The following is a 27917-nucleotide window of genomic DNA, read 5'->3' as shown; positions in this document are numbered from 1 at the left end:
CATCAGGGCTGGCGTTTGACCTTTTGTCTACACCATGCCCTCCGAGGCTGCAGGGCTGCCCAGCCCACAGTCCATGGCCCTGGGATCATGACTGCGCCCCCCAGGGAGTGCACGGCCTGGGAAACGCGCACATCTGACTGTGTCAGCTCACCACACCGCCAGCCAGACGTGTCACCACAAACCGCACGGCTCCACAGCACAGGTGTGTCACCTGGCAGCTCTGGGGTCACAAGTCTCACTTGGCTAAAACCCAGGTGTCGGCAGGGCCGTCTCCCCCTGAGGGGCTCGGAGGGGGGGGGCGCACCCCCGGGGAGTCTCCCTCCTCCCTCACCTCGCTGCGCCGGACATTTGGGTGCAGGTGGCGCTGTGGTTCTTTGTGCGTGAAGGCCTCTCGGAGAGGTAGCAGCTGAGCAAAGGCTGGAAGGAGAAGGGTGTTTCCGGAGGCCAGACCAGCGGTGGGAGCCACCGGCCTGCATGTGGTTGGGTGTCGGTCCAGGCAGCAGAGTTCAGACGGATTCCTGATTTCCAGTACTGACTCTGCCACCAACCGCTGTGTGTCCTCAGGTTAGTCACTCGACCCCTCTGAGCCGCAGCGCCCTTCTTGGGCAGGAGCTGTCCCCAGCGCCCTTCTCGGATGGAGACCCAGGCTGCTGATCCCCCAAGCAGACCCTGGGACGCCAGGGCCACGTCCAGGTCCGAGGTCCTGATGGTGAAGTGTGTGCCGCCCCAGGGGGCCTCCCCCACGCCCCTTCCCACCTTCCAGGCCGAGCGTGTGCGTCTGGCACGTTCCTTCTTACAGACAGAGCCCAAATGCTCTTCACATGGTGGCTCCGCATCCCAGACCCCGAGTCCGGCCCTGCTGGGAAGCCTGTGTCCTCCCCCCGCCCCCGCCCCCGGCCGGCCCCTCGGGGCTGCTCCGCTGCCCGGCGGTTCCGAGGTCCTCCTGTCCTTCGTCTCCTGCTGTCTGAAGAAGCCGTCACCTGCAGGCCTGAGCCGGGCCGCGTACATTAGCCGCTCTTACTAGACCACCGCGTCTCAGAAGGAAGGAACAGAAGATTTAAAACTCTTGTCTTGCCGAAAGCAGGCAGATTGACTCGAAAATGACTCAGTCAATAAAAGATGAGCTCTGAAGAGGCTGCCCCCTCTGAGAGGGAGCTCGCCTTCCAGGGAATTCGTTTTCGTAAGCCCACTGTCAGGAGTTAATAAGACATGCAGCAGGCGGAGCGCAGAAAGCGCCAGAGCCTCCTGCAACCTCCGCCGGAGCCGGCGCCGGTGCCACGACGGCCAGCGTCTCGCTGCCTCCGTCCCCTGCTCCATCTCCCCCCGGAGCCAGGGAGCCAGGCCGCACCTCATCCTGCCACTCTCCAGCAACCTCTGTCCTGCCCAGTGCCTCGGCCCCTCCTCTGCCCGGGTCACCCCTGGAGCACCTGCAGGGAAGTTGCCAGAAACCTGCCGTCAGCAGCTCCCCATCCCATCCCGTGCTGTCTCGGGGTTTGTGTTGTGCTCCCTGCTCGGGTGGTGTCTGGCTCCGGCACACGTGTGTGAACAGGCATGTGACTTTGCACACATGGGTGCATGAGTGAGCCTGTGTGAGCACGTGTATGCGCCTGGGTGAGTGCGTGTGCGTGTCGGGAACACACGTGTGAGCACGGCTTCAGCAGTCTGCTGCTACCTGCCTGAGCCTCAGGTGCCCAGCCCGTGAGAGGGGGGCGCGCCTGGTGGTGCTTCGTAGGCTCGTCGCAGAGCTTCGGACGAGCCGGTGCTCAGGGCGAGTTAGGCCTTCACTGGACCAGCGGTTCCGATCCCGCCGCCCGCCGCCCGGGCAGCTGCGAACAGCACGGCGCGGGCCCCGCCCTTGCGGGGTGGGGGTGCCTTGGTTGGAAGAAATGGGTGGTGACCAAGCAGGCAGATGATGAGTCACGTCAGAGGGCAGCACGTTCCACGAAGGTACCCAGCGCGGGCGCCCGAGAGGCCCTGCTGGTGGCCTGGGCAGCGGGCAGCCTTCTGACCGAGGGGGCTCCTCGCAGCCGTGCTGGCGCCCGAGGGCCTCAGGGGGCCCGTCCCACCCTGAAGGCCTGGCGTCTCTGCTCTCTGGCTGCGTGTCGTTGAGCAGGGCACTTACCCTCTCTGGGCCCATGCCCACGTCTGCCGGGCAGCTCGGGGCCACTCCCAGCCCGGTGAGACGCAGGCCGCGGCCTCCATCCAGGCCCAGCCGGGCCTCCCCTCCTGAAAGAGGCCGGCGCTGCTCTGGCTGGGCGGGCGTCCTCGGGGCTCGGGCTGCTGTCTCGGCCGTGGGGGAGGGCATCTTCCTGAGAATGTGATGTCACATGAGCGCCCGCTGTCACCCCGGGAGTCTCCCACCCCATAATCTGGTGGGCTGTAATTGCTGGTGTCTTTTCCCATCGTCTCTGTGCAAAGGTGACAAGCCGCTCGCCGAGTGAGCAGTTAATCATACAGAGACGCCCGTTTGAAAGCCGGCACCGCGCGTACCCAGGCGGGCGTCTGCCAGGCAGCCTGGCGGTGGGCACGCGCTCTGCTCATCTGCATGTAATTCCAGGGCCAGTGTCTCCTCTCCTGTGAAACGTGCAATTTCCGGCCCAGCGGGGAGCACGGGCTCATGATGGAGAGACTGTTCCCGGGCCCTCTGCTCCAGACCGCCCAAGCACCGCCGTCCCCTCTGGTGGCAGGAGGCCCTGGCCAGTGGGTGTCAGGCTCCTGTTGTCCTATCACAGAAACCAGCAGTGGGGGACAGTGGTGCCCCGCCGCGCCCTTTCCGAGAGAGGTGTCCTGCCTGAGTGCTGTGTGGCGAAGGCGGGGCCGGGGACCCGGAGCCACCCAGCTGGCTCGGGCACGCGCAGATCTGGGCCGGCTGGCCGCGTGCCCCTTGGCACCTGCCCACACACAGACCCCTCTCCTCTCCTGGAACTTGGGACAGGAAGCTGGCGTCCGCGAGGACCAGTGGAAGGCCCCTGCCATGTCAGGCCACTGCCCTGCGCCTCTGTGAAACCATCCCAGAGCCCGGCACTCATAGGAGGCCACCGTCCCCTCGTCCCTCCAGATGGCCAGCTGGGACAGGACACACACCCAGTCATTGCCCTGTAGTGCTGGCTCCCATGGTTGCTAATAAAATTGCATCAATATTTGATGGCTAATTATTAAATATTTAAAATGTAAAACTGAAATAGTTTAGAAGTTACCAGACATGAATAATTCAGCCTGGAAGCGTGGCCCAGCGCTGGGCCTGAGCCAAGCCAGCCGTCCTCCCCGCCTGCTGGGGCCCCCGAGTGCTCCCTGGGGACCCAGAGGCCCCGCGGGCTCCTCGGCCTCCCCGCTGCACCAGCCGCCGGGCTTCCTCGGGAAGGCCCCTGCCTCCCCCTCGCTCAGCCGCCTCTGGGGGTGCAGCCCTCCCGGAGGCAGCCCCCGGCCTTTGTTTGCCTGCAGGGACCAACTCAGAACACGTTGGCGTTCACCCCCGAACCTGCTGCTGATGCGTGGGGGCACGTGTTTACCCCCCCACCCCGCTACTTCATGGCCTGAGGCTCTGGCCACCCCCTCATGCCCACGGTCTGCTCTCCAGACCTCCCAGGCCTGGACCAGCACGTTCCTGTGCTGCCCCCATTCCCTCGAAGCCCAGCTCAGGATGGAGCCCAAACCCACTGCGCTTCGGCGACCCGCTGGTGACAGGACGGCACCCCCGTCCGGAGCTCCCCCGGGGGCCCGGCTGCACCCTGTCCTCTCATGTGTCCCCATGTCCAGGCTCCGGTCTGGGTCCGGCGTTGCCCCTTGGGGCTCTGGAAGACCTGAGACCTTCTGTCCCCAGGCCACCAGCCAGCTTGGCTCTTGGAAGAGTGGGCGGTGCCCCCCCCCCACGCGCCCCCATGCCCTGCCCTCCCCCATGGGCAGCCTTAAGTCCTTCCTCTTTGCCTGTGGCCCTGGCGGCCTGTGAGCGTGCACGGCGTCTAGAAACAGCCGCCAGCTCAGCCCCGGCTCAGAGGGCTGCTCTTTTAACGGTGAAATATTCGTCCTTTTTGTTGGTTTCTTAAAGCCTGGAAATCTTAGCGTTGCCTAAGTGTTTTTTATTCACTTTTCAGAAAGAGAAATGACTCTGTCCTGAGTCCCCAAAGGAAAATTTCCAAAGCGGCTTCCAGCTCCTGAACCGTCGCTGCAGGAGCCCCGCCTGCCGGCCTGTGATGAGCTGGGCCTCCGCCAGCACTGGGCTCAGATCTCTGTGTCCGTGACCTGGGCTGGTCCCTTCGCCCCTCGTCCCAGGGTGGCCCCCACCCACCACTGGGCGGCCCTGTCTCAGCACTAGTGTCCCCAGATGCCCTGGGCTTTCGTCACCATCGCCTCAGGGACGAAAGCCCTTTCAGAGCCCCTGTGGTCACCCGGTGCTTTTGTCATGATCCTGGTCGGCCCCGCAAGAGCGGGCATGGGCAGGAGGGCGGGGGAGCAGCCCCACCCGTCTGCCTTGACCCCCCGGGTTTTCCTCCCAGGGCACCAGGGCACGTGGGGTGGTCCCTTTCACGGCTACGAAAGCGGATGCCAACGTGGGCTCAGAGCGAGGCAGACGCAGCCCTGCCGTGCGCCACGCCTCGCGCCCTGAGTGAAGGCCGGCGCGCACGTGGCTCTGGTCCCTGGGGCAGGCGCGGCCTCGGCTTTCAAGCCATGTGACCATGCACACGGCTCCCTGCCTGCCCGCCCCTGGTGGCCGAGTCCCACACGGGTTAGAGCCGCGTGCGGGACGCGGGACCTCGTCTCACGGCCGGAACGCACAGCGTCCGGTGGTTACAGGTCCCCATCCCCTCCTGGGCGCCCTTTGTCCTTCTGTCCTGGACTCCGTCTGGTTTCCACTCGTGCCTCACGCCCTAGGGTCCCCTGGCTGAGCTGCCGCCCGTCAGCCGCGGGGTGGCTTCCTTTTCCTGGGCCGCGTTCCCCTCGGGCCCTGCCTGGCGCTCACCGGACCCCCATCCCCGGGGCAGCTGCCTGCTGTGTCCCCCTGCCCGTCTCTGGTCATCAGGGCGTGTCCTCCGAAGCTGAGGACAGCAGGCGCAGGGTCTTTTCTGAGACCCTTGTCCCCGCAGACCAGCTCTTGCCCAGGGGAACGTTCCAGGCGGAAGCCCGGTTCCCCGGCGCTTTGCAGGCTGCCCTCCGCTGAGGGTCTGCTCGGTTTTAGGAGGTGGTCCCGAGGCTGGGACGTCCCCCGTCCCCGGCGTCCGCGTGCTCTGAGCATCATCACGGCGGCCTCCGCAGCCTGGAGAGACACGCCCTTTGCTTGCAGAGGCTTTTTGGGATTTTCTTGAATTTTTCTCTCCCACCCTCCTTCTGAGATCTCGCACGTGAACCCCTGTTAGTTGGGTACGGGGGCCCCAGCCTCTCGCGTGGTCTTTCCTCCGCTCTTGTCCGGGACTGTCTTGAGCGCTGTGTTTGCAGGGTCCTGGCGTCTGTCTTGGCCGCGCGTGGACGTCCAGCAGCGGGTGGACTCTGCTCCATTCTCCAACACGGATGGAGAGGTGGCCTCTTGCAGGGCTTCATTCTGTCTTTGCGGCAGGAGCTCCCTGCAGCTCTGCTGACCCCTCACCAGGAGGCAGAGTGATATCTGCGTGCGGGTCGGGGAACCTCCGTCTGGGGCTCGTCCATCCACTAAACACAGAGGTGCGGCCCCAGCCCGTGTCCTGGAGGGGCCGCACCCCTGCTGCCAGGGGTGGGGGGGCCAGCAGGGAGCCCCTCCTGCCCTGCCAGGCTCAGAGAGCCACCGGGGGCATCCCCCGGCGCAGGCGGTTGCGGTGACCGAGTGCGAGGCGGGGGGGTGAAGGCCCTCCAGCCCCCTGCGGACCGGGCCCCTTCCCTGCACAGCCGAGGGTCGGGTCAGCGCTGGCAGCGTCGTGGGGGCTGGCTCCTCGGGAAGCAGGCGTCGGAAACAGAGCCAGGAGCCACAGCTCCTCTGTACCAGCGTGAGGCTGGTCGTGGTGTCCCTGCTGCCCTCTGCTCGGGAGAGGCAGGGCTGTCATTGGGCAGAGGATCCCTGGGGACCCCCTCGGACAGACCCAGGCCTGGATCCTTGGCGCCCTGCCTGCTGTGCCTGCGCCGTGTGCTGAGCCCTCCTCCCGCCCAGCCCCGCGTCCGCCGCCTCTCCTCCTTCCGTGGGGTGGGCGCGTCTGGGCGGTGGGGGGTGGGGGTGACGCCTGGGTCAGCCTCCTTTAGGGGTTTTGTGGGGTGTGGTGTGCGACAAGCGACAGCAGCGCGTCTGTGCTCCTCGAAATGCCCTGGGGACACGGTTCCGAGCACGAGACCCGGTCCCGCCCCCTGGGCTCCTGTCGGCAGGAGGATGCTCCCTAAATACCCCGCTGTGCCGTGGAAGCGGCTGTGAAGGAGGACCCGAGGCGGGAGACCAGACCCCCCCGGGGTGACGTCAAAGCTGGGGTTCGGGAGACGCTGCCCAGGCGCGGGCAAGGCCCTGGAGCGGCTCTTCGGTCTGAAGCCGCCTGTGCAGGTGGACACGGGGGGCAGAGGCTGTTCCTCAGCGCCCGGCTCCTCTTAGAAGCTCAGAGCTCTGTCTGGGTGACTCAGGCCCTCGAGTAGGACGGGGGCTACACCGCGCCAGACGGGGGAGGTGGGAGCCCGGAGAACAGGGAGTCTGACCCGCCGCCTGGGCCGCCCTGGGCCGAGGCCGCTCAGAGCGCGGTGGTCCCGGCAGGAGGCTCGGGCCAGGAAGCAGCTCGGCCGTGAAGTCCAGAGACCTGTGTTCCGGTCCCTGCTCTGCGCTGCCCCCCGCCCCCCGCTGCCTCCCCCGTGAGGGGCTGCCTTCCCCATGGGCGGCCAGGCGGTGGGCAGCGCTGCTCTGCCATCAGAGCCCTTCTGGACTCGGCTGCGGCCTTGAGAGGTCCCAGGATGGAGGCCACGGTGCTCGGAGCAGGTGCTACTGCTGGAGGTCTGTCCGCAGGGCCCAGGGCCGGGCCAGGCAGGCACACGGGACCGCTGGGGTTGCCCCAAGGGTCTTTTGCATGTTTCAGAGTGCTGCCCAGCCGCACCTCCACCGTCCCGGAAACGGAAGGGGGAGCAGGCAGTGCTGGGTGCCGGCGCTGGTCTCCCTCAGAGTGGGGTCGGCGGTGGGGTCTGGCCGAGCGGGGGAGGAGCTGCTGCCGGGGCCCGGGGCCGTTTCTGCCACTGCGCCACGGCCCCCTGCCCTCTGCCTGCAAGCTGCTGAGAAGGAAACTGAAGGCCGTGCGGTGTGCGCTTTGAGTAACGTAGAGGGGCCGCCGGGCTCCGCTGGCCGCGAGACCAGGGCTGGAGGCCTGCAGAGGCAGGCTGGGCTCACGCCTCCCTTCTCTGTCTGTCTGTCCATCCATCCGCCTACCGCTAACCACTCCTCCAAGATAAAACCAGTGTCCAGATTGGGGGCGGGGACCTGGGTCTCCGGAGGTGAGTGCGTGTAAAGGCGTCATGCTGACTCCTGCCCCGCCGGCCCGTCCGCGACAGCGCCGTCGAGCTTGTCCTGCGTCCTGGCCACACAGCTCGCCCAGCCGCCGCCTGCAGTTCCCGGGGGGGTGGGTGTTGGAGGTGACCGTGAGGACAGCTGGGGGTCGGACCGCCAGGCGGCCCTCGGATGTGGCTGGAGGCAGCCAGTGGGCCTGAGCCAGGCCGCACGCCAGGTCGGGAGCGTTGGCGCTGCTCCTGGACCTCCGCGTCCACTCCTGCCTGCACCCCGGGGCCTGCGCTCCACACCCAGGCCCTGGGCAACCGGTCCTCTCTTCCTGATGCCCGCTGGTCCACCTGCCTCCCCTCCCACCCCCAGATGTGCAGGGAGGGGCTGGAGGGGGTGGCGAGGAGGGCGGTTTGGCTCAGGAAAGACGGCCAGCCGGCGGCTGGGCGGGGCTCAAAGGGCGGGAGAGGCGGGAGGAGCTGCCGAGTCCGGCCCGGGCACAGGGCCTTGGGACCCTCTCCGTGTGTGGACGTGCTCTGGGCCAGCGCCGGGGGGAAGGGGCGCCTGGGCTGGGCCCGGACGTGGGAATCCTCATCCTGAGTGTCTGGTGACCCGTCCCTGGTGACCGTCCCTGGTGACCCGTCCCTGGTGACCGTCCCTGGTGACCGTCCCTGGTGACCGTCCCTGGCACAGCCAAGTGGCCTGGACGTGTCCGTGGCAGTGAGTCCTGGGCGGGTGGCCGGGAGCCTGGCCGAGCCCTGGGAGCCACTCGTCTGCCCTCCTGGCCCTGTCAGCACACGTGGTCGTCGCCCGCAGGTCAGGCCGGAGACCGGGCGCTGGGCCTTGGGACAGCATCTCGAGTGCCCCGCACACGGCCACCCGGTCCCGCCAGAGGAAGCCTGCGCTCACTCAGAGCTACGCCGTTTCCAAGGAGGAGGGCCTGTCAGTTATTTACCTAATCCACACCGTCCTGAGAATTATGTGTGCGCGTGTGTGTAAGCAACTGAGCTGCAAGAATCAACGGCAGCGGCGGCGGAGGTCAAAACACTGATTTTGCCCCAAACCGAGGCGGTCGCCCCCGGCCTCCCAGACCACCTCGCTGGGTGGGCTCTGCTGGAAGCAGCCTCCCTCTTGCCCCACCTGCCCCAGCCCACCGTGTGGCCTGGAGGGAGCCGCCCCTGAGCCCCAAGTTCCGGCCCTGCCTCGTGGGGTGCCTGCCGGGGGTCCCGGTGCCAGGTGCGCAGAGCATGGTCCCCGAGAGTGGCCAGTGGCACATCTGCTCCTGGGGCCTGTGGACTAACAGGCAGCATTGCGACGCTGAGGGCAGAGGGGGTTCCCTTCTCCCAGGTCGGAATGCACTTGTCACTGGGTTTGATTTTCCCCTTGGCCGTCTGGGATCTGCTAAAGGCGGCGCTGTGCCTGGCGCGGTGAAGGGTGGTGGAAGCCCCTCCTGGAGCCGACGTTCCCCGCTGACTGGTCCGACCTGCTCGGGCCGGTGGGAGACAGGGAAGAGCACCGGGGTCAGAGCTGCCCGTTTCCTTTCGGTCTCCCGGTCTGATTGCTCGCCTGGCGACGTCCGCAGCAGAGGCTCTCAACTCCAGAAGAAGAGCGTCTGGGGCCGGGGGACCGAGCCGGTCGGCGGGCAGCCAAGTGGCAGGTGCTCGGACGTCCGGGAGCACAGCCGCCGCGGGGAGGCTGCAGGGGCAGTGCTGCCCCCAGGATCCTCATTCAGAGCCCGGGAGTGGGGGTGGGGGGCGGTACCAGGCTGCCCACCACGCTGCAGGCCGTGTAGACAGGACCCGACATGTGGGTTCAGAACCCCGGCGTGTCCCAGCATGTGAGCGGTACTGAGGTTGTTGGGAGTCAGGTCCTGGGGTCAGGAAGCCATTCCGATGCTGTGAGTCTGTGGCCAGGGGCTCAGCCCTTGTGTCCGTCTGGCCAGCGGGGGGGACCCTGCACCCCACAGCCACGTGGTCACAGCCAAGCATGTCGGGGCCTGTGCAGTAGTTGACCCAGCTCCTACCCGAACCCACCCGGTGCTCGGCCGCCAGCCCCTCGCTTCTAGCTTCATCCTGGAGACAGCCTCAGGAGGCAGCTGTGTGCCCCACGGACCCAGAACCAGTGGGGGTGGCGGACAGCCCAGGCTGGGGGGCTCTCTCTGGAATACAGGCTCCCTGTCCTCCTCACCCGTCCCCGAGGTGAGCCGTTCTGCACCTGCTCCTTTTAAACCAGCCCCATCAGGGAGGGCACCCACACCAGCTACAGACATGCCACGGATCCTGGGGGGTCAGCCCAAGGAGGGGTCTGTCCCCGTCCCCGTGGGGGTCCAGGGCCGCTCCAGCGGGGAGATAACTTGTGTGCGTTGAGTAGAGGCAGGCTCGCTGATTCGTGGGGCTTAACCGAAGTTTAATGACTCAGCAGGCGCCCGGGCAAAGGCTCATGGCATCGCTAGGTTACCTCTGGGACCAACGCAGCTGGTATCTCCCTGTGCGGCTGTGCGCCTGCAGCACTGGCGGGGGCCAGGGCTCTCTGCCCCGAGCCGTCCAGTCAGAATAGGCCCAAGGGGCCTCCCAGACCCTGCCGCCCAGGGAGCCTCTTGGCCCCCGGTGACTGGTCTCCGGGCGGCCGGCAGGGAAACCCCCAGGCGTGCGGTCCAGTCTCCAGATAACGTCCACCCCCGTGCTTCTCCGAGCAGGCTGCGGCCGGGCCCCGGGCTGCCGTCCAGGGTCGGGGTCCCCGTCTGCACCCCCTGGAGCGGGGCGAGCCCAGCCCTGTCGCCAGGCCGCTTCCCGCTCCTCCTCTGCCCCCGGGAGCCGCGGGCGTCGGCCTGGGCCCGCCGGCGTGGCCCGTGGCCCCTCTGCGCCCTTCTGTCCTCACCGCCTCCCCTCCCCTCCCCGCAGAGCTGAAGAGGCAGGTGGAGAGTGCGGAGCTGAAGAACCAGCGGCTGAAGGAGGTCTTCCAGACCAAGATCCAGGAGTTCCGCAAGGCGTGCTACGCGCTCACGGGCTACCAGGTGGACATCACCACCGAGGGCCAGTTCCGCCTGACGTCCATGTACGCCGAGCGCAAGGCCGACTGCCTCGTCTTCAAGGTAGGGCCGCACGAAGGCGTGGGCAGCCGCAGCGAGGGCACTGCTGAGCCCAGCCTCCCCCAGCTCTCTCGGGACCCCAGGCCCCGAGCTGCCCTCCACTCCTGGCGTCAGCCCCACCTCTGGGGGCAGCAAGGCGGGGGCTCCGGTGTCAGCAGTGCCAGGGCTGAGGGCCAGGGGTGGGGGGAGCCACTGTCGGGCCAGGGAGGTGCCCTGGGCATTGCCAGGTGTGCAGCTAGACGGTGACAAGACAAGGGAGAAAAGCCACTGAACCCGTGCTTCTCCAGGTGCTGGAGGAGCCAGGCTGCAGGGACCCCCAGGAGACGGGGGCAGGGGCCTGTCTCGGCGCGTTTGCCCTAATGCCCAGGCAGTGTTGCCAGGGCACAGTGCAGGGTGAGGCAGGCCTGGGAGCAGGACCCCTCTGGGTCAGGGTGGCCTTGGCCTGGGTGGCATCTAGGCTTCTGGGCTGGGCCAGTCGTGGGGACTGAAGCCCGTTTGGGTGGAGGTGGGAGGACACGTCCCGGGGCAGAGCTGGAGGTTGACCCGTCGACCAGGAGGTCAGGCGGGCTGGAGATCTGGGTGGAGCAGCCCGGTCCCATCACTAACCTGCGGGCTCGACCCCCGCTCCCGACCCCCATGAAGACGGCGCCAGGAGTGGGGCGGGGGCTGCACTTAGCCCCCTGCGCTGCCGCGGGGACACACCTGCTATCTGTCTCTGCCCGTGCTTGTAGCAACAACGAACCAACTGCCAGGGTGTTTTTTGGTTTTTGGGGGGGGGGTTTTTTGGTCTTTTTAGGGCCGCACCCGTGGCATATGGAGGAGCACAAGCTGGGGTCTAATTGGAGCTACAGCTGCCGGCCTGCACCGCGGCCACAGCCAGGCCGAATCCCTAACCACGGAGCGAGGCCAGGGATCGAACCCGCAACCTCATGGTACCTCGTCGGATCCCTTTCTGCTGCACCACGACGGGAACTGCCGTTTTCCTTTTTTATAAAAAAAACCCGTAGCCAGTGTGACACCCGCCTTTCAAGCATAATTCGGAAGTAAACAGGATGGCTCTTTGCTCCGTCATGATTTTATGATAAACCCGGTGCCGGCCGGGCTCTGGAGGGTGCTGGGGTGGCCTGTCGCCACGTCCTGGGGAGGCTGCAGAGGCAGGAGACGGGCGGGAATGGAGCTCACGAGGCAGGAGGGGGTCCCCGTGGGCTCGGCCTCCGGGCGGCCACCCCTTGAAGGCTGGCGTCTGGCTCCCGCTGGCCCATCCGCGGCGGGCGGCCCCCTCTTGTCCCCTCCTTTGTCCCCTCCTTGGCGGTCTCCCCACTTGCGGTCACACCTGCGTCTCAGCCTGGTCTCTGGTCTCCTGACATTTCGCAGCGTTTTTTCTAGATTTCTCAGATTTCTGGGTCATGTTTGTCCATTTTCACACCTCCTGAAGCTTTTCAAACCTTTAAGTAAAACATGCAAACCCGGAGTCTCTAAATAACCCGTCAGAGGTGGACTTCGTCACTGTTGGGTAGTTCCCTGTGCTTGGGAGTCACTCGGGGTCACTGATGGGTACTCGATAGCTGACAGCTTGTAGAAACCCCGTGCGGTTTTCACCAAGAGTCCGTAAATAAAGGCGCCCCGTGCGGAGCCGGTCCCTGGGGTCTCACTGGCCACGTGGGTCTTGCAAAGTACGAAGCACAGTTCTCACTGGATTTCGCATGTTCATTAGCGGAAATGATGACTCTTTATAAAAACAAAACCTTGGGAAAACTCTCCCCAGTGTTTCGTGTTGACGGATCCTTGAAAATCCAGAGCACGGCTCGCGTGGAATCCCACCTCCCAAACACAAGCGCTGCCGGCCTGCTGCGTTTCCTCCGGGTGTCTGCGCGTGTAGGAAAGCGTGTTTGTGTTCACGGAGTCAGGATCGAGGTTTACACGCACACGTACCCCTGCACGGCCTGCTGCCCCCACACGGGTGGTCTCTGCAGACCCACGGTGCTGCGCCTGCCTTGTCACCTCACTCAGGCCCCCTCCCGTGAGCGCACCCTCCTCTCGGGCTCCCTGGCGGCACAGGTTTGAGCTGCTTCCAAGGCCGAGGGCTGTCAGGCGCCGGGGCCCGAGGGGGCGCTGCCATGGGGGGGCGCTGAGGACGGGCTGGGAGCTGCCAGCCTGCTGGCGGGAAATCTCAAGCAGAGCGCTGGAACGGATTCTGCTGGCAGGTTGCTGTCATCGCTGCCTTCTTGCTGCTGCCAGAAGCGCTGAGCCCAGGGACGGGATACACGGCCCACAGCTGCCCCGCCTGCCAGCTCAGGGCCGCGGACGGGCAGGGAGCCAAAGAGGAGATGAGCAGGGCAGACAGGCCCGCCGCCCACAGACCCTGCCCGCCCACCAGCAGGCCTCGGGGGGTGAGGTGCACTGGGCCGCCCCCGTCCTGCAGCAGCTGCGACCCTGTAGGCACTCAGCCGGCTCGCTAGACTCTGCAACTCCAGGCCCTTCTCACTCCTCTGGCCTCCTGGGTCCAGAGGGGTCTCCCTGTGAGCCTGGCCTACCTTAAGGCCTGAAGGAAGGGGCTTGGCCGAGCCAGTGGGAGCAGAGTCCCCCGAGCTGTCTGGGCCCTGCTGCCCGAGGCTGGCGCACAGGTTCTGCGGCCCTGGGTCAGGCTGGGGAGGGACCCGGGGAGTGGCAGCCTCCAGGCCACTGCAGGTTGTTCTCCAAAGGCGAGTTTCCAGGGAGGAGGGAGTAAGGGCAGTTAGGACGGCCTGTGCTGCTGCAGGTGGGGGCTGTGGCTCCTCCCCGCGGGGCCTGGCCTCCCCTCGCCCGTGGAAGAAGCAGGTTTGTCCCACGTGAGCTGGCAGCGGGGGGCGCCTGTTGAGCTGTGCAGGCAGGTAGTTTCCAGAAGCTCTGCGTGTGGGCGGGCCGTGATCACCGCCCCACCCTCCCTCTGTGCAGCCTGTCTCACTGGGGTCGCAGGAATTCTCCCCACCCCACCCCTGGCACCCGGGCCAGAAGGAGGAGGCTGTAAGAGCCGCCCACGGGGCAACGGGACAGCCCTGAGCCTGCGGCCCCCTCCCCACACCTGACCCAGGGCCTCGCGGGGTCCGCTCAGAGCACCGGCAAGACAAGGACACAGATTCTGGAGTCAGACAAACAGCTGTTGAGCCTGAGTTTCCACATCTGTGGCCTGGGGCTGCGATGGCGTCTGCTTGCAGGGACCCTGCAGGACACGCGCTGTGGCTGGGCCAGCACCGCGCCCGCGGGTCCTTGCTCCAGGTTGACCCTCCCCCGTAACCAGGGTCCGAGCCTGGCCAGGCCCCCCCGGCAGAGGGCTCTGGCACGGAGGCTGGGGCCTCAGCCGCTCCCCGTCTCAGTGTCCCCTCCCGGAGGCCCGGGCCTGGTTCTGCGGGTCACTCCCGGCCTGGCTCCCGGGAGGCCGTCTCTCGCTCCTGGGGCTCCACGTCCTGGTCGGGACTGCAGCTTCTGGCTCCGCCTCAGGCCCCTGCTGAACACTGGTGGGCAGATGGACGCTCGAAGCCACCGCCCGGATTGGTGGCCCCTTGCAGACACGGTGCCGTGTTGGGAGGTCCCACCGAGGCCTGAGCGCCTTCTTGTGGTGCTGTCATCGCAGCGTCCTAGGCGTGAGTCCAGGAGGCCGGGAACAGAGCTGGGAGGCGGCCTCTCCCGCCAGGCTCTGAGCCCCACGGGATCTGAGCCTGCCACGCGTGCCCGTGCGGAGGGGACCGGGGGTGGGGCTGGCTCCCGGGGCCTCCACGAGGGGGTGTCTGCGGTAGAGTGAACGGTACCGTCAACTGTGAAGGCCGCGGTGCACCCCGCCTGGTGTACGGTTCTTCCGTGGGTTTTGACCCACGCACGCCGTCACATCACGCAGAGCAGCCTCGTGCACTAAACACCCCTTTGCTCCCCGCCTCCACTCCACCCCCGGTGACGCCTGGTCTCCTCGCACCGTCTCCCCGGTTTCGCCTGGTCCAGAGCGCAGTGGACACACAGTCTGCAGCTCCCAGGTCGGCGTTTTTCACGTAGTGGTACACACTGGACGTGCCTCCTTGGCTTTTCCTGGCTCGAGAGCTCACGTCTGTCCTGCTCTGAGCGATGTTTCCTGGTCTGGATGGACCGCAGTTCCTTCATCCACCACCTGCCGGAGGACGTCGTGGTCGCGTCCAGGTGGTAGCGGTTGTGACCAAAGCTCCTGTAAGCAGCTCGGACGTGTTTGCAGTCCCCGAAACACACAAGTGCGTGCTCAGCCCCCAGGCCAGGCAGCGGCGGGCTTGGAGCTGGACTCGGCCGCGGTCTGCAGGCGCCAGGCCCGGGCACAGGGCCGTCCACCTGGTGCTCCTCTCCCCCGGCCCGTGGGTCCAGATCAGGCATCCTCGCAGCCCAGCTCAGGCCCGGCCTCCCAGGGAAGCAGAAGCCGGCCTGGCTTCTTTGTCCTCCCAGCCTGGCCCCGGTGAGAGCACCTGGGCAGGGGGCTGGTCCTCTTTGGGGCCAGGTTCCCGAGGCTGACCCGGCGCCGGGCTGAGTGTGAAGCTGGAGAGCCCGCCCCGGCGGCCCCCACTCCTGGTTTGCTGTGCTTGTCCTGGGCCGTGCGTCTGTCCCGCCGTCCCACGGCCTGGCCTCGGCTGTCCCCGCGTCAGGTGTGACCCAGGGCCGGCACTGGGTGGGTGTCTGCCAGATGGAGACAGCTTTCAGGGTGTCATCGCAGGAACGGCCCCTGTCAGGCTGTGGGAAGGTGCTGCACATGAGGTCAGAACCACCGAGGTGACTCACCCGGCATCCCCCAAGCCAGGGCACCTTTCTTAGGTGAGGCTCGACCCCGTGAGCCTCAGTGGCATCTGTGGCTCCCAGGGCACGTGGGCATGTGGGGGGCACCCGGTGCTCAGGCCCGTGTACACGTCCTACCTGGGTGGGCACACCCCACCTCCTCCCGCGGGCACCTGCTCCTGAGAAATCAGCATAAGTGAGGGTCCCCCGGGGCCGTTCGCGAGGCCGCGAGGTGTAGGCCTCAGGACACCGCCAGGAGGACTCCAAGCCGTCCTCCAGCCCCCAGGCCATCCTGTCAGCCTGACTCTTCTCGCACTTTGGGGGTCCCACCTTCTGGAAGCTGCCTGCCCACGGGCCCAGGAGGGACTGGCTTGCAGATGGCGGGGCCTGGGGCCCCCACAGACTTACTTGTTGGGCCCCATGGACCCACAGAGCAGCGGACGGGAGCTCAGGCGGAGGCCCCCACAGCCCCTCCTGTGCAGCACCAGGGAGCCTCCCTTGCTCCCCCTGCAGGCGGGCCCTGTCCACACCGCCCAGCTCTGCTGCCTCAGGTGTGGGCAGGAGACTCGCATGTATGCCAGCCTGCCCCTCCCTGAGCCCTTCCACCATCTGGCTCACGTGCCCTGCCCACTGTGGGCCCTGCAGTGGCCCTGCCGGGACAAACCCCTGCCTTCAGGTGTCCTGTCTAATGGGCACAGGCCACCAGCCTCCTGCGCTGCTGGTACAGGGAGGTGAGGGCCGAGGGGACCGTCCCCATGTTGGTGGCTTCGGAAAGAAGGTAGCTGTGGGTGAGGCCGGGCTCTGGGGAGAAGCTGGAGCTGTTGGGGTGGGGGCATCCCGTGTCCTGGAGACTGAGCAGCCAAGCGCGGTTGGGGGGCACACATCTTGGGGTTGCCTTGGCAACAGCTGTTGGCTGGAGGAAGGAGGGGCTCAGGGCTCAGGAGGGGGGAGCCGGGGATTCCCCTCAGCAGGTGTCAAGCTGGCCCCCACCCCTGCACACACACACAAGCACACACGCGTGTGCACGCGCACTCGGCCTCTGTGATGCTGACAGCAATCCTGGGTTCCTGGGGCTTCTCCTCATCCGCTCACAGCTGAGCGGTGGAACGTGGAGGCCATATCAAGCTTTCTTGCCCTTTCTGCGCAGCAGAGTTGGGACGGTGGCTCCGAGGGGGTGAGCTGAGAGCAGAGCGCCTGCAACAAGGCGCTATGGCCCCAGCGTCTCGCTGGCTGAGTGAGGCCAACCAGCTTGGTCTGGGCAGCGGGCAGGTGGGAGGCAGCCCCTCGTGGGGCTGGAGGGGGACTGGTCTGGAGCCAGTTCCTTGGCAGGTGGCTTCCTGGAAACTTCATTCACATGCTCGGGCCTTTGTGTCAGGAGAAGCGCTGGTCCACAGCCGGGATGCGCCGCCCGCCCCGAGGCCCAGCCAGGGTGGTCCCTGCCCCCTCCATCCTGCTGCCTCTCCTGAGACGCTGGCAGGGAGTCCACGGTTTGACGGAGGTCAGGTATTGCGAGAAGTGACAGCTGCGGGTGCCGCCAACTCCATCGAGTGCTGAGCTGATCCCAGGAAGAAGGCGGCAGCGGAGGCCTGGCCCCAGCCACTCTGTCCCCCAGGCCAGTCTCTGACATGCTCCTGCATCTGGGGACGTTGTGTAACTGAGTGGAGTTCAGCTGTCATGGGGCCAAGGAGCAGGCAGGTGACATGCAGGTGTGGTGACTTTTAGCCCCCAGGGCTGGCTGCTGGCTGAGCTGCTGGTGGGTGCCAAGGCAGGGCTGAGGTTCAAGGGCACGGCTGCTGCAGCCGGGGCTGCCCGAGGGTGGAGACGGCCAGGAGGGTCAGGCCAGAGGCCCTGGTCTCCCCAGAGGTGCCTGTGAGGAGCCGAGCACGGGTGTAGGCGGGCGGGGGGCCGGGTGCTGTTTGGCTGCAGCACAGCTTCTCGTCAGACCGGGTACAGTCACGCCCGCCCCGCGTGGTTCACCTCCACGGTCACGGGGCCATCGCGCCTCCCGCCGCTCAGAGGCCCGCCTGGTGTCCCCTGGGACTGCCCAGCCGAGGAGGGGGACGTCGAGGAGGGCGGTGACCCCGTTACTACACGTGGGGTCCAGGAACTCGCTGGGGTGTCTGCTCCGAGTCGTCTGAGGGACAGGGAGGGGGTTCCCTTGGTGGTGTTTCTAAAGCGCACCCCTGGCCCTCGGGGCGCTCGGTCTGTGCCCCCTTGTGCATAAACCTGACCTGTTGCCACCCAAGTCCTGCAGCCTCCTCTCCCACTGGCTCGGCTCGGGAACAGCCCGGGAGCCGCCCCCTCCCGGGCCGCACAGAGTACGAGGTGTTTGGCCTCCAGGCCCCCGGCCAGTGAGGAGCTGGCCAGCGGCCTCCGGGCTCAGACACCCCCTGGGCTCCCAGCACCGCTGCTCCTCCTGGACGAGCTGCTGTATCCCGGCTCTGGCCGGGCCTGTATCCTGGCTCCCGGGCTGCTCGGACAGGACTGGGGCGCCCAGCGGCGGTGGGGAGGGGGCCTCGCAGGGGGCCGGCTCCGGTGGTCGGGGCCGCTGTGCAGCCAGCCGAGGCCCGGCTGAGGGAGGGAGGCCGGCCGGCCCTACGGGGCAGTGGCGGGCGGACCGGCTCCACCAGGGCGACCCGCCTGCGGACAGCGTCTTTATCCTGGGCTTCCTCCCTGGTGGGCGTTCGGCATAGTCCGGGCTCCTGACAGAGGAAGCCCACTTGGGCCGTCCCGTCTCCGGCCGTAACCGCGAGATCTAGGCGGAAACTGTAATGGGAATCTGCCTTTCCGGGGCCCTTGAACTTCAGGTGGAGGTGCTCCAAGTGCAGGCTGACCGCAGGTCCTCTGGCTTCTCCGGCCGGGCCCACGCCGCGTCGCAGCGGCTCCGGGTGTTCAGGCAGCCGCAGTGTGTGCTCGGCTCTGCCCCCTGCGAGGCAGGTGAGAGGCCAGGGCTCGGGGTTATCCGAGGCCACTCCCGCTGTGCGGCCGGGCCCGTCTGCAGGGGAGGGTTGACTTGGGAGCTGAGGGCTGGAGGTAAGGGGCAGCCACAGGGCTCCCGGGCCCGGTCCTCAGCTCAGGGCAAGGACAGGCTTGCCGCCGTCGGGGCAGAGCTGACAAAGATGGATGAAGATCCGCTGGCTTGGCGTAGAGCGGGCACCGCGTTTCTGGTCACTGAGGTGGTTGGGAGGAAGCTGAGGCTTCTTGGCAGGGATGGAGAGTGGGCCTAGGGTTTGGCTGCCTGGCGGTGTCTTCCCAAGGACACGGGTCGTTTCCTTCCTGTGGGCAGTGGGCCCCCGAAAGGCCACACAGTGCGCTGGAAGAGGCTGGTTTCACTTCCCGCATCTTGTGCAAAGGCCCCGTGGTCGAGGAGGGAGCGCCGTCCTGTGCTTCCCAGTGTCCTCACCCATGGCACCCTGCACACAGCCTGTGCCGCCACCACCTCCACCCACCAGGCAGAGGCACCCAGCCCTGGGTCACCTCCACGCCCCCAAGCCCCTCCCCCTGGGCCACCAAGTGCAGCTGCGCTGACCTGCGCTGAACCTGCCTCTGGCAGCTCGTCTCCTGCTCCGGCAGGCGGAGCACACCTGCTCCTTGGCCATCGTTGTGGGCGCCGAGTGCCGGAACTGGGACCCTCACCGCAGCCTCCCACCTGGACCCTGGGCTCCAGCAGGTCAGCACCACCTGGCCCCCCACCTAGCAGACCCTCAGAGGTCCTGGGCCGCCACCCAGCCCTCTCCGACCTCGAAATAGTCCTCCTCGCTCTCTTCCCACCCTGGACGCGCCCCTGCAGGCCGGAGTCTCCCATTGCCCTGTCTGTTCCTTATAGGGCATGACCAGGCCTTGGCCTGACCCGGTGCTGCGAGTGCCTGCATCAGCCAGGATCCCACATGTCGGCCCCGGAAGGACCCCTCTGCCCATCCGGGGTGGGGGCGGGGGGGCTGGGGACCCACTGCACCCCCTCCTCACCCACCCAGAGCTTGGCTCAGGAGACTCTCGCGCTAGCCCCTTCCCCAGGCCTGGGACCGTCGCCTCTGCCTTTACAGGGACTCCTGGTTCAGGCACCATCGGCCTCGGGGGGCGCGCCTGCCCTTGGGGACCCTGGGCTGGTGCCATGCACTGCTAGGCTGGACCGCGGTCCCGAGGCCCTAGGGGTCTCTAGGAGCTGTTGTCCAGCTCATGGAGCCTCCAGGGGCCCAGGTGCAGGACCGCCTCTCCGTCCCCATCTCGGCGGCCTGAACCTCTGCATCGGAGGACAGGTGCAGGCGACCCCACAAGGTGGAGCCGCTGCTCTCCCCCCCACCTCCTCCCCGCGCTGTCCCAGCTATTGATGCTGAGGCTCCGAGGCAGCCAGGACTGACTAACTGTGCAAACTGAAGTAGTTCACATCAAAGTTTGTGGAAGGCACCCTCCGGTAGCTTGTGTGCACAGCCTCTGGTTGCCAGGAGGCCCAGGCGCCTCCCCGCGGCCGCGGTGCCAGCGCAGACCGTCCCGCGTCAGGTCTCAGCTCCGGCTCGTCCTGTCCCGCCCTCCCCCGACGCGAAGCCGTGGTAAATGACATAAAAGCGGTTTTTCCAAGGGGTCGGAAAGGCGCGTGGGGGCAGCGGGCCACGTGCCTGAGACCTTGCATGGCCCAGCCGGGTCTAGGCGCTGGGGGCCGGGGCCAGGCTCTGGTCTCCGTCCTGGGGCGCAGCTGTGGTACAAGGGGCCCAGAGAACTGGGGTCTCGGTGGGACACCCGTGAGCTGGAGGGCCAGGGCTCGGGGACAGGGTGCACACTGACCCCTGGGGTGACCCTCTCCGACTCTGACCTGGACGGGGGTCGGGCCCCGGGCCCCACAGAGCCAGAGGGTCTCTGACTGTCACCTCCAATTCCCCACGGGCAAGCCAGGGCAGCGGGACGTGTGCTGGGCCCGGGATGGGGAAGCCTGCCTGGTCCCACTTCTGTTCAGCCACGTGGCGCCTCGGCCCGCGCCCCGGCTTGGCGGGAAGAACAGCCACGGGGCTCCTAGTGGTTGCAGGTGCCTGTCCTGCCTCTCACTCCTGCACCCCTTCAGGAGGGGCTTCCAAAGCACCCACCAAAGATGGGCACAGACCCCTGGCAGAGGGACCGGGGGCTGATCCTCAGCCCAGCCCTCTGTCCTCACGGGGCTCACATTCATGCCCCTGGGCACTCCCTGTGAGCCCCAGAACCCGCGAGTCTGGGGCTGGCACCCTGGATGGGGTGCTGGTGCCACGGGGCAGGGGTGCTGGTGCACACCTCAGCTTCCTTGGGGCTGGGTTGCCCCTTACCCAACTCAGGGTCTGTTTGTGTTGGGGGAGAGGGTTTGGTTTCAGGTCAGAAATTCTCAGACAAATAGAATTTAAAATCCCCAGAGCAGAGTTCCCGTGGTAGCTCAGTGATAACGAGCCCAACTCGTATACGTAAGGATGCAGGTTCGATTCCTGGCCTCGCTCAGTAGGTTAAGGATCCGATGTTGCTGTGAGCTGTGGTGTAGGTCACAGCCGCGGCTTGGATCCCCTGTTGCTGTGGCTGTGGTGCAGGCCAGCAGCTGTAGCTCCGGTTCGACCCCTAGATGGGGAACTTCGTATGTCGTGGGTGCAGCTCTAAAAAGCAAAATGAAGTTAAAAGATAAAAATAAAATCCCTAGAGTGGAAGTTCCTGCTGTGGTGTAACAGGATCGGCAGTGTCTCTGCAGGTTCGATCCCCAGCCTGGCAGGGGATTCAAGGATCCAGCGTTGCCGCCACTGCCGTAGGTCACAGCTGCAGCTCGGATCGGATCCCTGGGCCAGGCACTCCATAGGCCGCAGAGTGGCCAAAAAAGAAAGAGAAAGAAAAAGAAAGCCTCCAGAGTGGGCAGGTGTCAGAGACAGGCTCAGAGCTGAGGTGGAAGCTCTGGGTGGGAGGTGGGGGCCGGGGGCTGAGGTCCGGGGAGGGCGTTCCAGGCCAGGGGTCGAGGGAGTTTGTGTGAGAAGGGCCAGCGTGGGGGAGCAATTCCGTGTGTCAGGTGTGACCCCTGGCGCAGCTGTGGAGCGTGGCCCGGGTCGGGCACGTGGAGCCCCCAGGCCGTGGCTGTGTGTCGCCAAAGCTTCACTTACGGAGTGGCCAGAGGGTGTGGCCTCCGCGCCGGTTTCACTGAGCCCTGTTCTGGGAGGGGCTCTACTTGCCCGGTGACCACGGCACCTTGCGGGGTTAAGGAGCCGTTTCCTGTGTGTCCGCAAGAGAGACTGGGGGCCCGGGCTGGCAGCCCCATGGGTCTAGGTGAGCTGTGGCCCCTGCAGCCCCTCCCTCTCCTCGGGGCGTGTCCCCGCCGGGAAGGCAGGCCCCGGCCTGGTCTGATCCTTCTGAGCCCCTCCTGCGGTCCTGGCTCCAGTCCCCAACAGGCCCCCTGCGGCTTTTCTCTGCCTGGGCCCCAGACGCCGGGCCCGTGGGAAGCAGGATGGAGCAGCACGGGGGAGAGCACGGCCAGGACCCGGGCCTGAGTCTCGTCTGTAAGTGGGCTGAACCCCTCTGGGCCTCCGTGTGCTCATCTCCCTCCAGGGAGGGCTCCGCAGGCCTGGTGATGCCCGGCTCTGACCCCTGCCGCCAGCCCGTTTCCTTGTCTGCAGCAGCCACACGCAGGCCAGGGCTGGGGCTCAACTTGGCACAGACACCAGCTGCCCTCACCCTCTGTCACTCCTGGGGGGCTCGGTGAACCTTTGACTGGATTTTAACCAGCTCCCCAGCCCTCAGTCCTTCCCTGCACTCTGCTGACACCCACCTGGTGACAGTGGTGACACTAACCAGGCATCACCAGGCTGGCTGGGCTCTGGGAGCCTTCATCCCTCCCCTGGCCACGCTTTTTCCCGCAGCAGGGTGGAGCCTGGGGACTACCTGGGTGCCCGGTCACGGTCCCCCTTGCTGTACCGACTGCTGCTGGAGTGGCCGTGGCGTCTGGCCCTGCAGATTCCTTCCACCGCTGGCAGGTGGGCCTCAGCCTCAGGGCCCCTGTCTTGTTTCTGCTGAGCTCATTTTCGTGGTTACTGTCTAGAGCAGGCAGCGTTTGTTTCCACGTTACATGTAAAGCCCCCCCCCTTTTCTTTCTTTTTTTTTTTTTTTTTGCTTTTTAGGGCCACACCTGCAGCACATGGACGTTCCCACGCTAGGGATCTAATCAGAGCTGTAGCCACCGGCCTACACCACGGCCACAGCAACGCCAGATCCGAGCCGCATCTGTGACCTACGTACACCACGGCCACAGCAACGCCAGATCCTTAACCCACTGAGCAAGGCCAGGGATCGAACCCACATGCTCATGGACACTAGTTGGGCTTGTTAACTGCTGAGCCACGACGGGAACTCTCAAAGCTCCCTTTCGAGTTGACTCTAAGTCGATCTGTAAAGGTGGTTGAGTCAAAGAAAAAACATGAAGCAAATGACAGACCTGGCAGGCACTCGTTCACTCCCCGGCAGCAGCTGGTGGGGGCAGGGGCGGGGGGGTGCCCCCCACGGCCGTGTTTAAGCCGCGTGAGGTGTGGAGAACCTTGGGCACAGAGACGCACTTCTCCAGTTGACCCTGCCTCCTGGCAGCGGGCGGGATCAGCCTGGCGGACAGACCCCAGGCGTGGCCCTTCTGCTGAAGCCTGGAAGGCCGGCTCGCAGCTGAGACCCGCCCGTCGAGGCATTGAACCCTCACCTGGGCCCCATTTTCCCCTGAGAAAGTGCAGGTTCAGAGAGGCGGGGCCCTGTCCTGCCCGGAGGAGCGGCTGCTCTGTCCAGGGTTGTGGGGCATCTTACTCCACAGCCGTCCACGCCCCGCCGGTCCCCGTAGCAAGGAGGCGCTCTCCTGGGCAGTAACCGTGCCTTTCGTCTCCACTGAGTCCTCAGCACCCGAGCAGAGCCCTCAGGGAGTGCTGGGCGAGTGGCGGACACGGGACAGCGACGGGGAGGCGGTTGGCCGTCTGCAGGCCCCGGGAGGCCCACGGGGGGCACAGACCCTGACGTGGGCCCTGAAGCCTGGGGAGGGTCGCAGGAGGAGCAGGTTCCGGAGGCAGAGGCCCCGGCACACGGAGGCCTGAGCCACACGTTCAGGGGCGGGGTGGCTGGAGCGCAGGGTGGCCTTGCTGTCCTGTCTGGGACTTGGGGCTGGGGGAGGGTGGTTGTGCCTTCTTGTTGCGGTCACGGGGCCGGGGCAGCGGGGTCGGGGGGGTCTCGCCTCCTGCGATGGACCCGCCGCCGAGTGCGGGCCTGGCCCGAGGAGCTCTGAGGGCCTCTTCCGCCCGAGGGGACGGAGGCCTGCAGGAGAGCGCGTCGCTCTCCACCCCCCTCCCTGCGGCCGCGCCCTGACCACGTACGTCACCTCCCAGAGGTGGCATCTGGGCCACAGGCCACACACGGGGCTGTCTCTCCAAGTCCCGCCACACTGGTCCAGCCTGCGACTGCCCCGTCTCAGACGCCGCCCAAGGCGCTCTCGGCCGGCAGGTCAAGGAGCCCAGGTCCCGGGAAGGGGCGTGTGGGTGTGGCCAGGGGCGCACCGGCCACCCTGCCTGTGGGCACCCAGCCCCCTCACCCCCGGGATCTGGGAGGGAGACTGTGGGACAGATGCCCGCGGCCCCCCCCCGCCCCTCCCTGCTCAGCATGAGATGCGGCCACCGCACCGCAGCCCCGGAGCCGCACGCAGCTCTGGCGCCCAGGGGACCGGGGCGCGTGCTCCGGGCTCCCCGCCGCTAATGATGGCAGCTGCGGCAGTGATTTCCCTGGCTCGCAGCCTGACCCCGTGGTGAGGAAAATCACGGTGAAATTAAATCAAATCTCAAATGTTAAACCAACCAATTAAAAAAAGCAGTCACATAGAAACATGAATTTTTCACAACCCCGTTGTTCACGCTGTCGGGACTAATGCGTGCGAGGCAGGGCCTGCGGGCGCTCCCGGACACGGCCCGGACCTGCAGGTCCCGGACACGGCCCGCGTTCCAGGACCAGCCAGATGGAAGACACCCCTGCCAGCAGTCGCACCCCTGCCCGGGCACCAGTGTCCTGGTTCAGGGTGTCCCCAGCCCCAGCCCAAGGCGAGGCCTGGCCTGGTCGTCTGTCCCCCGATGCAGCCTCTGCCCCCTGTGCTCACTTCCTGGCCTTCGCTCTGGCTGGCTCGGCCTCCCCTTCCCTTCTCTTCCTGGCGGAGTCCTGAGCCAACCTCTTGTGTGGTGGGTCCAGGCCCCGCTACGCATCTGCCCACTCAGCGAGGCAGAGGCTTCGGTGACAGCCGGTGGCACAGCCCCTTCCCCACCCGGGGAACCTGGGTAAGAACCCCGCGTCTGTGCAGGACAGGCTGTGTCCACGGGTCGGGGGGCGGCAGGGAGTAAGTTCGGCCAGTGCCGCCCAGAGCAATCTACAGGTTTCCAGTGCTCCCGGCCAAACTGCCCAGAACGGTTTTCACAGGACTGGAACAGATGACGTCAAGTTTATACGGAACCACGAAAGACCCTGAACTTCCAAGGCAAACCTGAGGAAGAGGAACAAGCCGGGAGGCATGACCCTCCCAGACTTCAGACAGCACTTCGAGCTGCAGTCGCCAGAGCAGTGCGGCGGCGGCGCCGGAGTTCCCGTCACGGCTCAGCGGTGGCACACCCGACCCGTGTCCTGGAGGACGCGGGTGCGGTCCCTGCCTCCGTAAGTGGGTGACGGATCCGGCGATGCCGGGAACTGCGGTGTAGGTCGCAGACGCGGCTCGGGTCTGGCGCTGCTGTGCCTGTGGTGTGGGCCGGCGGCTACAGATCCGGTTCAGCCCCTCGCCTGGGAACCTCCATCTGCTGCAGGTGCGGCCCTCAAAAGACAAATATCCGTATTTATATATATCGATGGAACAGAAGAAAGAGCCCAGAGATAAACCCACATGCCTTCAGTCAATTAATCTTCAGCTAAGGCGGCGAGACTATCAAATGGGAAAGAGTCTTCTCCGCAGGTGGTGCTGGCGACCTGGACAGGGCGTGCGGATGAGTGACGTCAGAAGGCACCCCCACGCCGCGCGCGTAAACTCACGGTGGCCTGAGGGTTCAAACGCGAGGGAGACAGTGTGAAACTCGTAGAGGAGCAGGTAGGCGAAACATTCTCTGTCCCGAGTCGTCCCAGGGTTTTCTTAGGTCAGTCTCCCAAGGCAACAGAAATAAAAGCAAAAAAATAAAGCAGTGGGGTCCGATGACACACAGAAGAGAAAACCACAAATAAAACGAAAAGATGACTTACAAAGTAGAAGGAAATATTTCCAAAGGATGTGACCAACAAGGGCTTAATTTTCAAAATAAAGACAGCTCATAAAATTCAGTAACCAAAAACCCAAACAACCCAATTAAAAAATGCCCAGAAGACGGAAACAGACCTTTCTCCAAAGAAGCCCTACAGATGGCCCACAGGCTCCTGAAAAGCTGCTCAGCATCACCAGTTATTAGCGAAATGCAGATCAGCAGCGCAGTGGGTACCTCCTCACCCCAGTCAGAACGGCCGTCATCAGCAAGTCCACGAACGGCAAATGCTGGAGGGGGTGTGGAGAAAAGGGAACCCCCCTGCACTGCTTGCAGGAGTGTAAGTTGTTAGAGCCACTGTGGAGAACAGTAAGCAGGTTCCTTTAAGAAAGTAAGAATAGTGCTACCTTACGATGCTGTGGTCCCGCGCCCGGGCATATAATTCAGAGATACACATCCCCGTTCCCCCCCCCCCCCCCGCCGTGTTCATTGCAGCACTATTCACACCAGCCAAGGCATGGAAGCAGCCTACACGTCCGTTGACAGAGGAACGGAGACAGAAGGTGTGGCACATACACTCAGTGGAATACGACTCAGCCCTGAAAGAGCATGAAGAGGTGCCATTTGCAGCAACATGCGTGCAGCTAGAGATCTTACGAAGCAAAGTCAGAAGTCAGACAGAGACAAACATGTGACCTCTCTTATGTGTGGAATCTAAAATATGACACAAAAAGGAGTTCCTGTCGTGACTCAGCAGAAAATGAATCTGACTAGCATCCATGAGCACGCAGGTTTGGTCCCTGGCGTCGCTCGGTGGCTTAAGGATCTGGTGTTACCATGAGCCGTGCTGCAGATCGCAGACTTGGCTGGGATCTGATCTGACGTGGCTGCGGCGTAGGCCAATGGCTACAGCTCTGATTCAGCCCCTAGCTTGGAACTTCCATGTGCCGTGGGTGCAGCCCTAAGAAGATAAAAAATAAATTTAAACAATATGCAGAAAAGAACGTATCTGTGAAACAGAAGCAGGCGCGTAGAGAACAGACTTGCGGTTGCCGTTGGGAGGTGGGGATCAGCAGAGGCAAACTTACATACGGCGTGGATAAACAGCGAGGCCCGCTCTGGAGCCCAGGGAACCCTGTGCGGTCTCCTGTGATGAACCGTAATGGAAGAGAAGATAAAACGAATATATATGTGTGTGCAACTGAATCACTTCGTTGTGCAGCACAAGCTAATACAACGCTGTAACTCAACTGTACTTCAATAAAAAATAACATAAGTTTTTAAAAGGAGTGGTTCGGCCACCTCGCCACGCATCCGCTGGTGCTCGTGGCCTGTCCGCCTGTCCTGGGCTGCCCTCCTAAGGGTGGCAGTCAGGAGGCCAGGGAGCTCACACGCTGAGCTTCCTCTCGGCCACCTGGCTGGCCCAGGAGTGCAGGCTGAGACACGCAGGCACATGCTGCCGCTGGAGAGGCCGTAGCTGCCTGGACCTCGTCACAGACAAGGGGCTCCTCGGGGCGTCCTGGGGTCTGGCCGCCCCAGCCACCTTGCCCAGAAGGGCGCCGGGAGCTCTCTGCAGTGGGGACTCCCGCAGGCACTGGGTGCTCGTCGGAGACGCGTGGGTGCTGTGAGGAGAGGCCGGAGGCAGGGGCCAGGCCCGCTGAGCAGCAGCCCCGCTGGCTGGCCTGGGGGAGGACTGGTGGCTGGGGTGCATCCGTCCCTCCCAAGATGGATCATCCTGGATCTCGGGGACCAGGCCCGATGTGGCAGGAAGCGCAGCATCCTCCTGCCCTAGGGGAGAGGAGGTGGCCCGCAGCCCTCAGCCAAGCCCTGAAGGTGTCCTGCAGGCCCCGGGGGAGGGCGGGTCACACACACACACACACACACACACACACACACACACACACAGCCCCGTCCAGCCCTCCCCCTGGGCCGTGGCAGGTGTGGTGGGCCTTCTTGGAGCTTGGCACTGCTCATGGGGGTTCCCTCGGGTGAGTTCTGCCCCAGTGGTGCTCCTGTCTCCTGGAAGGACGCCGGGCCCTCCCAGGGAGGGAGCAATGGGCAGGGGTGGGCTGCAGGCAGGGCCCCCCCAGGCCCAGAGCCGCCTGCCCCTGGGGAGCCGCAGCATCGCGGTGCACATGCAAATCTGGCAGGTTTGGGGGCCCGGCTGGGGGCCGCACCTTCGGGCAGCGCTAAGCCTGCCTGTGTCTGTCCCATCCTGTCTGCTGAGAAGAGTTGGGGGCCTGGGGCGGGAGTTCCCCCAAAAGGCCGCTGCGGGAGAGGGGGCCTGTGCCAGCTGTGGGCGTGGCGGAGGGCGGGGCCTGCGGGCAGGGAGGTGGGTGGCGGGGCTCTGACCCTGGGCAGGCCCAGCCCCCTCATGCCCCCGGGTTCAGAGCCTGACACGCAGGTGCAGGTCCGCAGCCGGAGCTCAGAGGCG

General features: G+C 65.6%; 1 protein-coding gene across 1 annotated transcript in view; it reads left to right on the top strand.

Annotated features, from left to right (window-relative positions):
• Nucleotides 1-27917, top strand: part of MAD1L1 (MAD1 mitotic arrest deficient like 1) — a 323281-nt gene that overhangs the window by 271135 nt on the left and 24229 nt on the right. The window contains exon 17 of the mRNA XM_021085975.1: nt 10321-10511. Within this exon, the coding sequence (XP_020941634.1) occupies nt 10321-10511 (191 nt within the window). The remainder of the gene's footprint in view (nt 1-10320; nt 10512-27917) is intronic.

The sequence above is a fragment of the Sus scrofa genome, chromosome 3 (assembly GCF_000003025.6).
Source record: "Sus scrofa isolate TJ Tabasco breed Duroc chromosome 3, Sscrofa11.1, whole genome shotgun sequence".
NCBI classification, from domain to species: domain Eukaryota; kingdom Metazoa; phylum Chordata; class Mammalia; order Artiodactyla; family Suidae; genus Sus; species Sus scrofa.
Note: the sequence above shows the minus strand (reverse complement) of the source record. Positions and strands in the feature narration are given on the sequence as shown.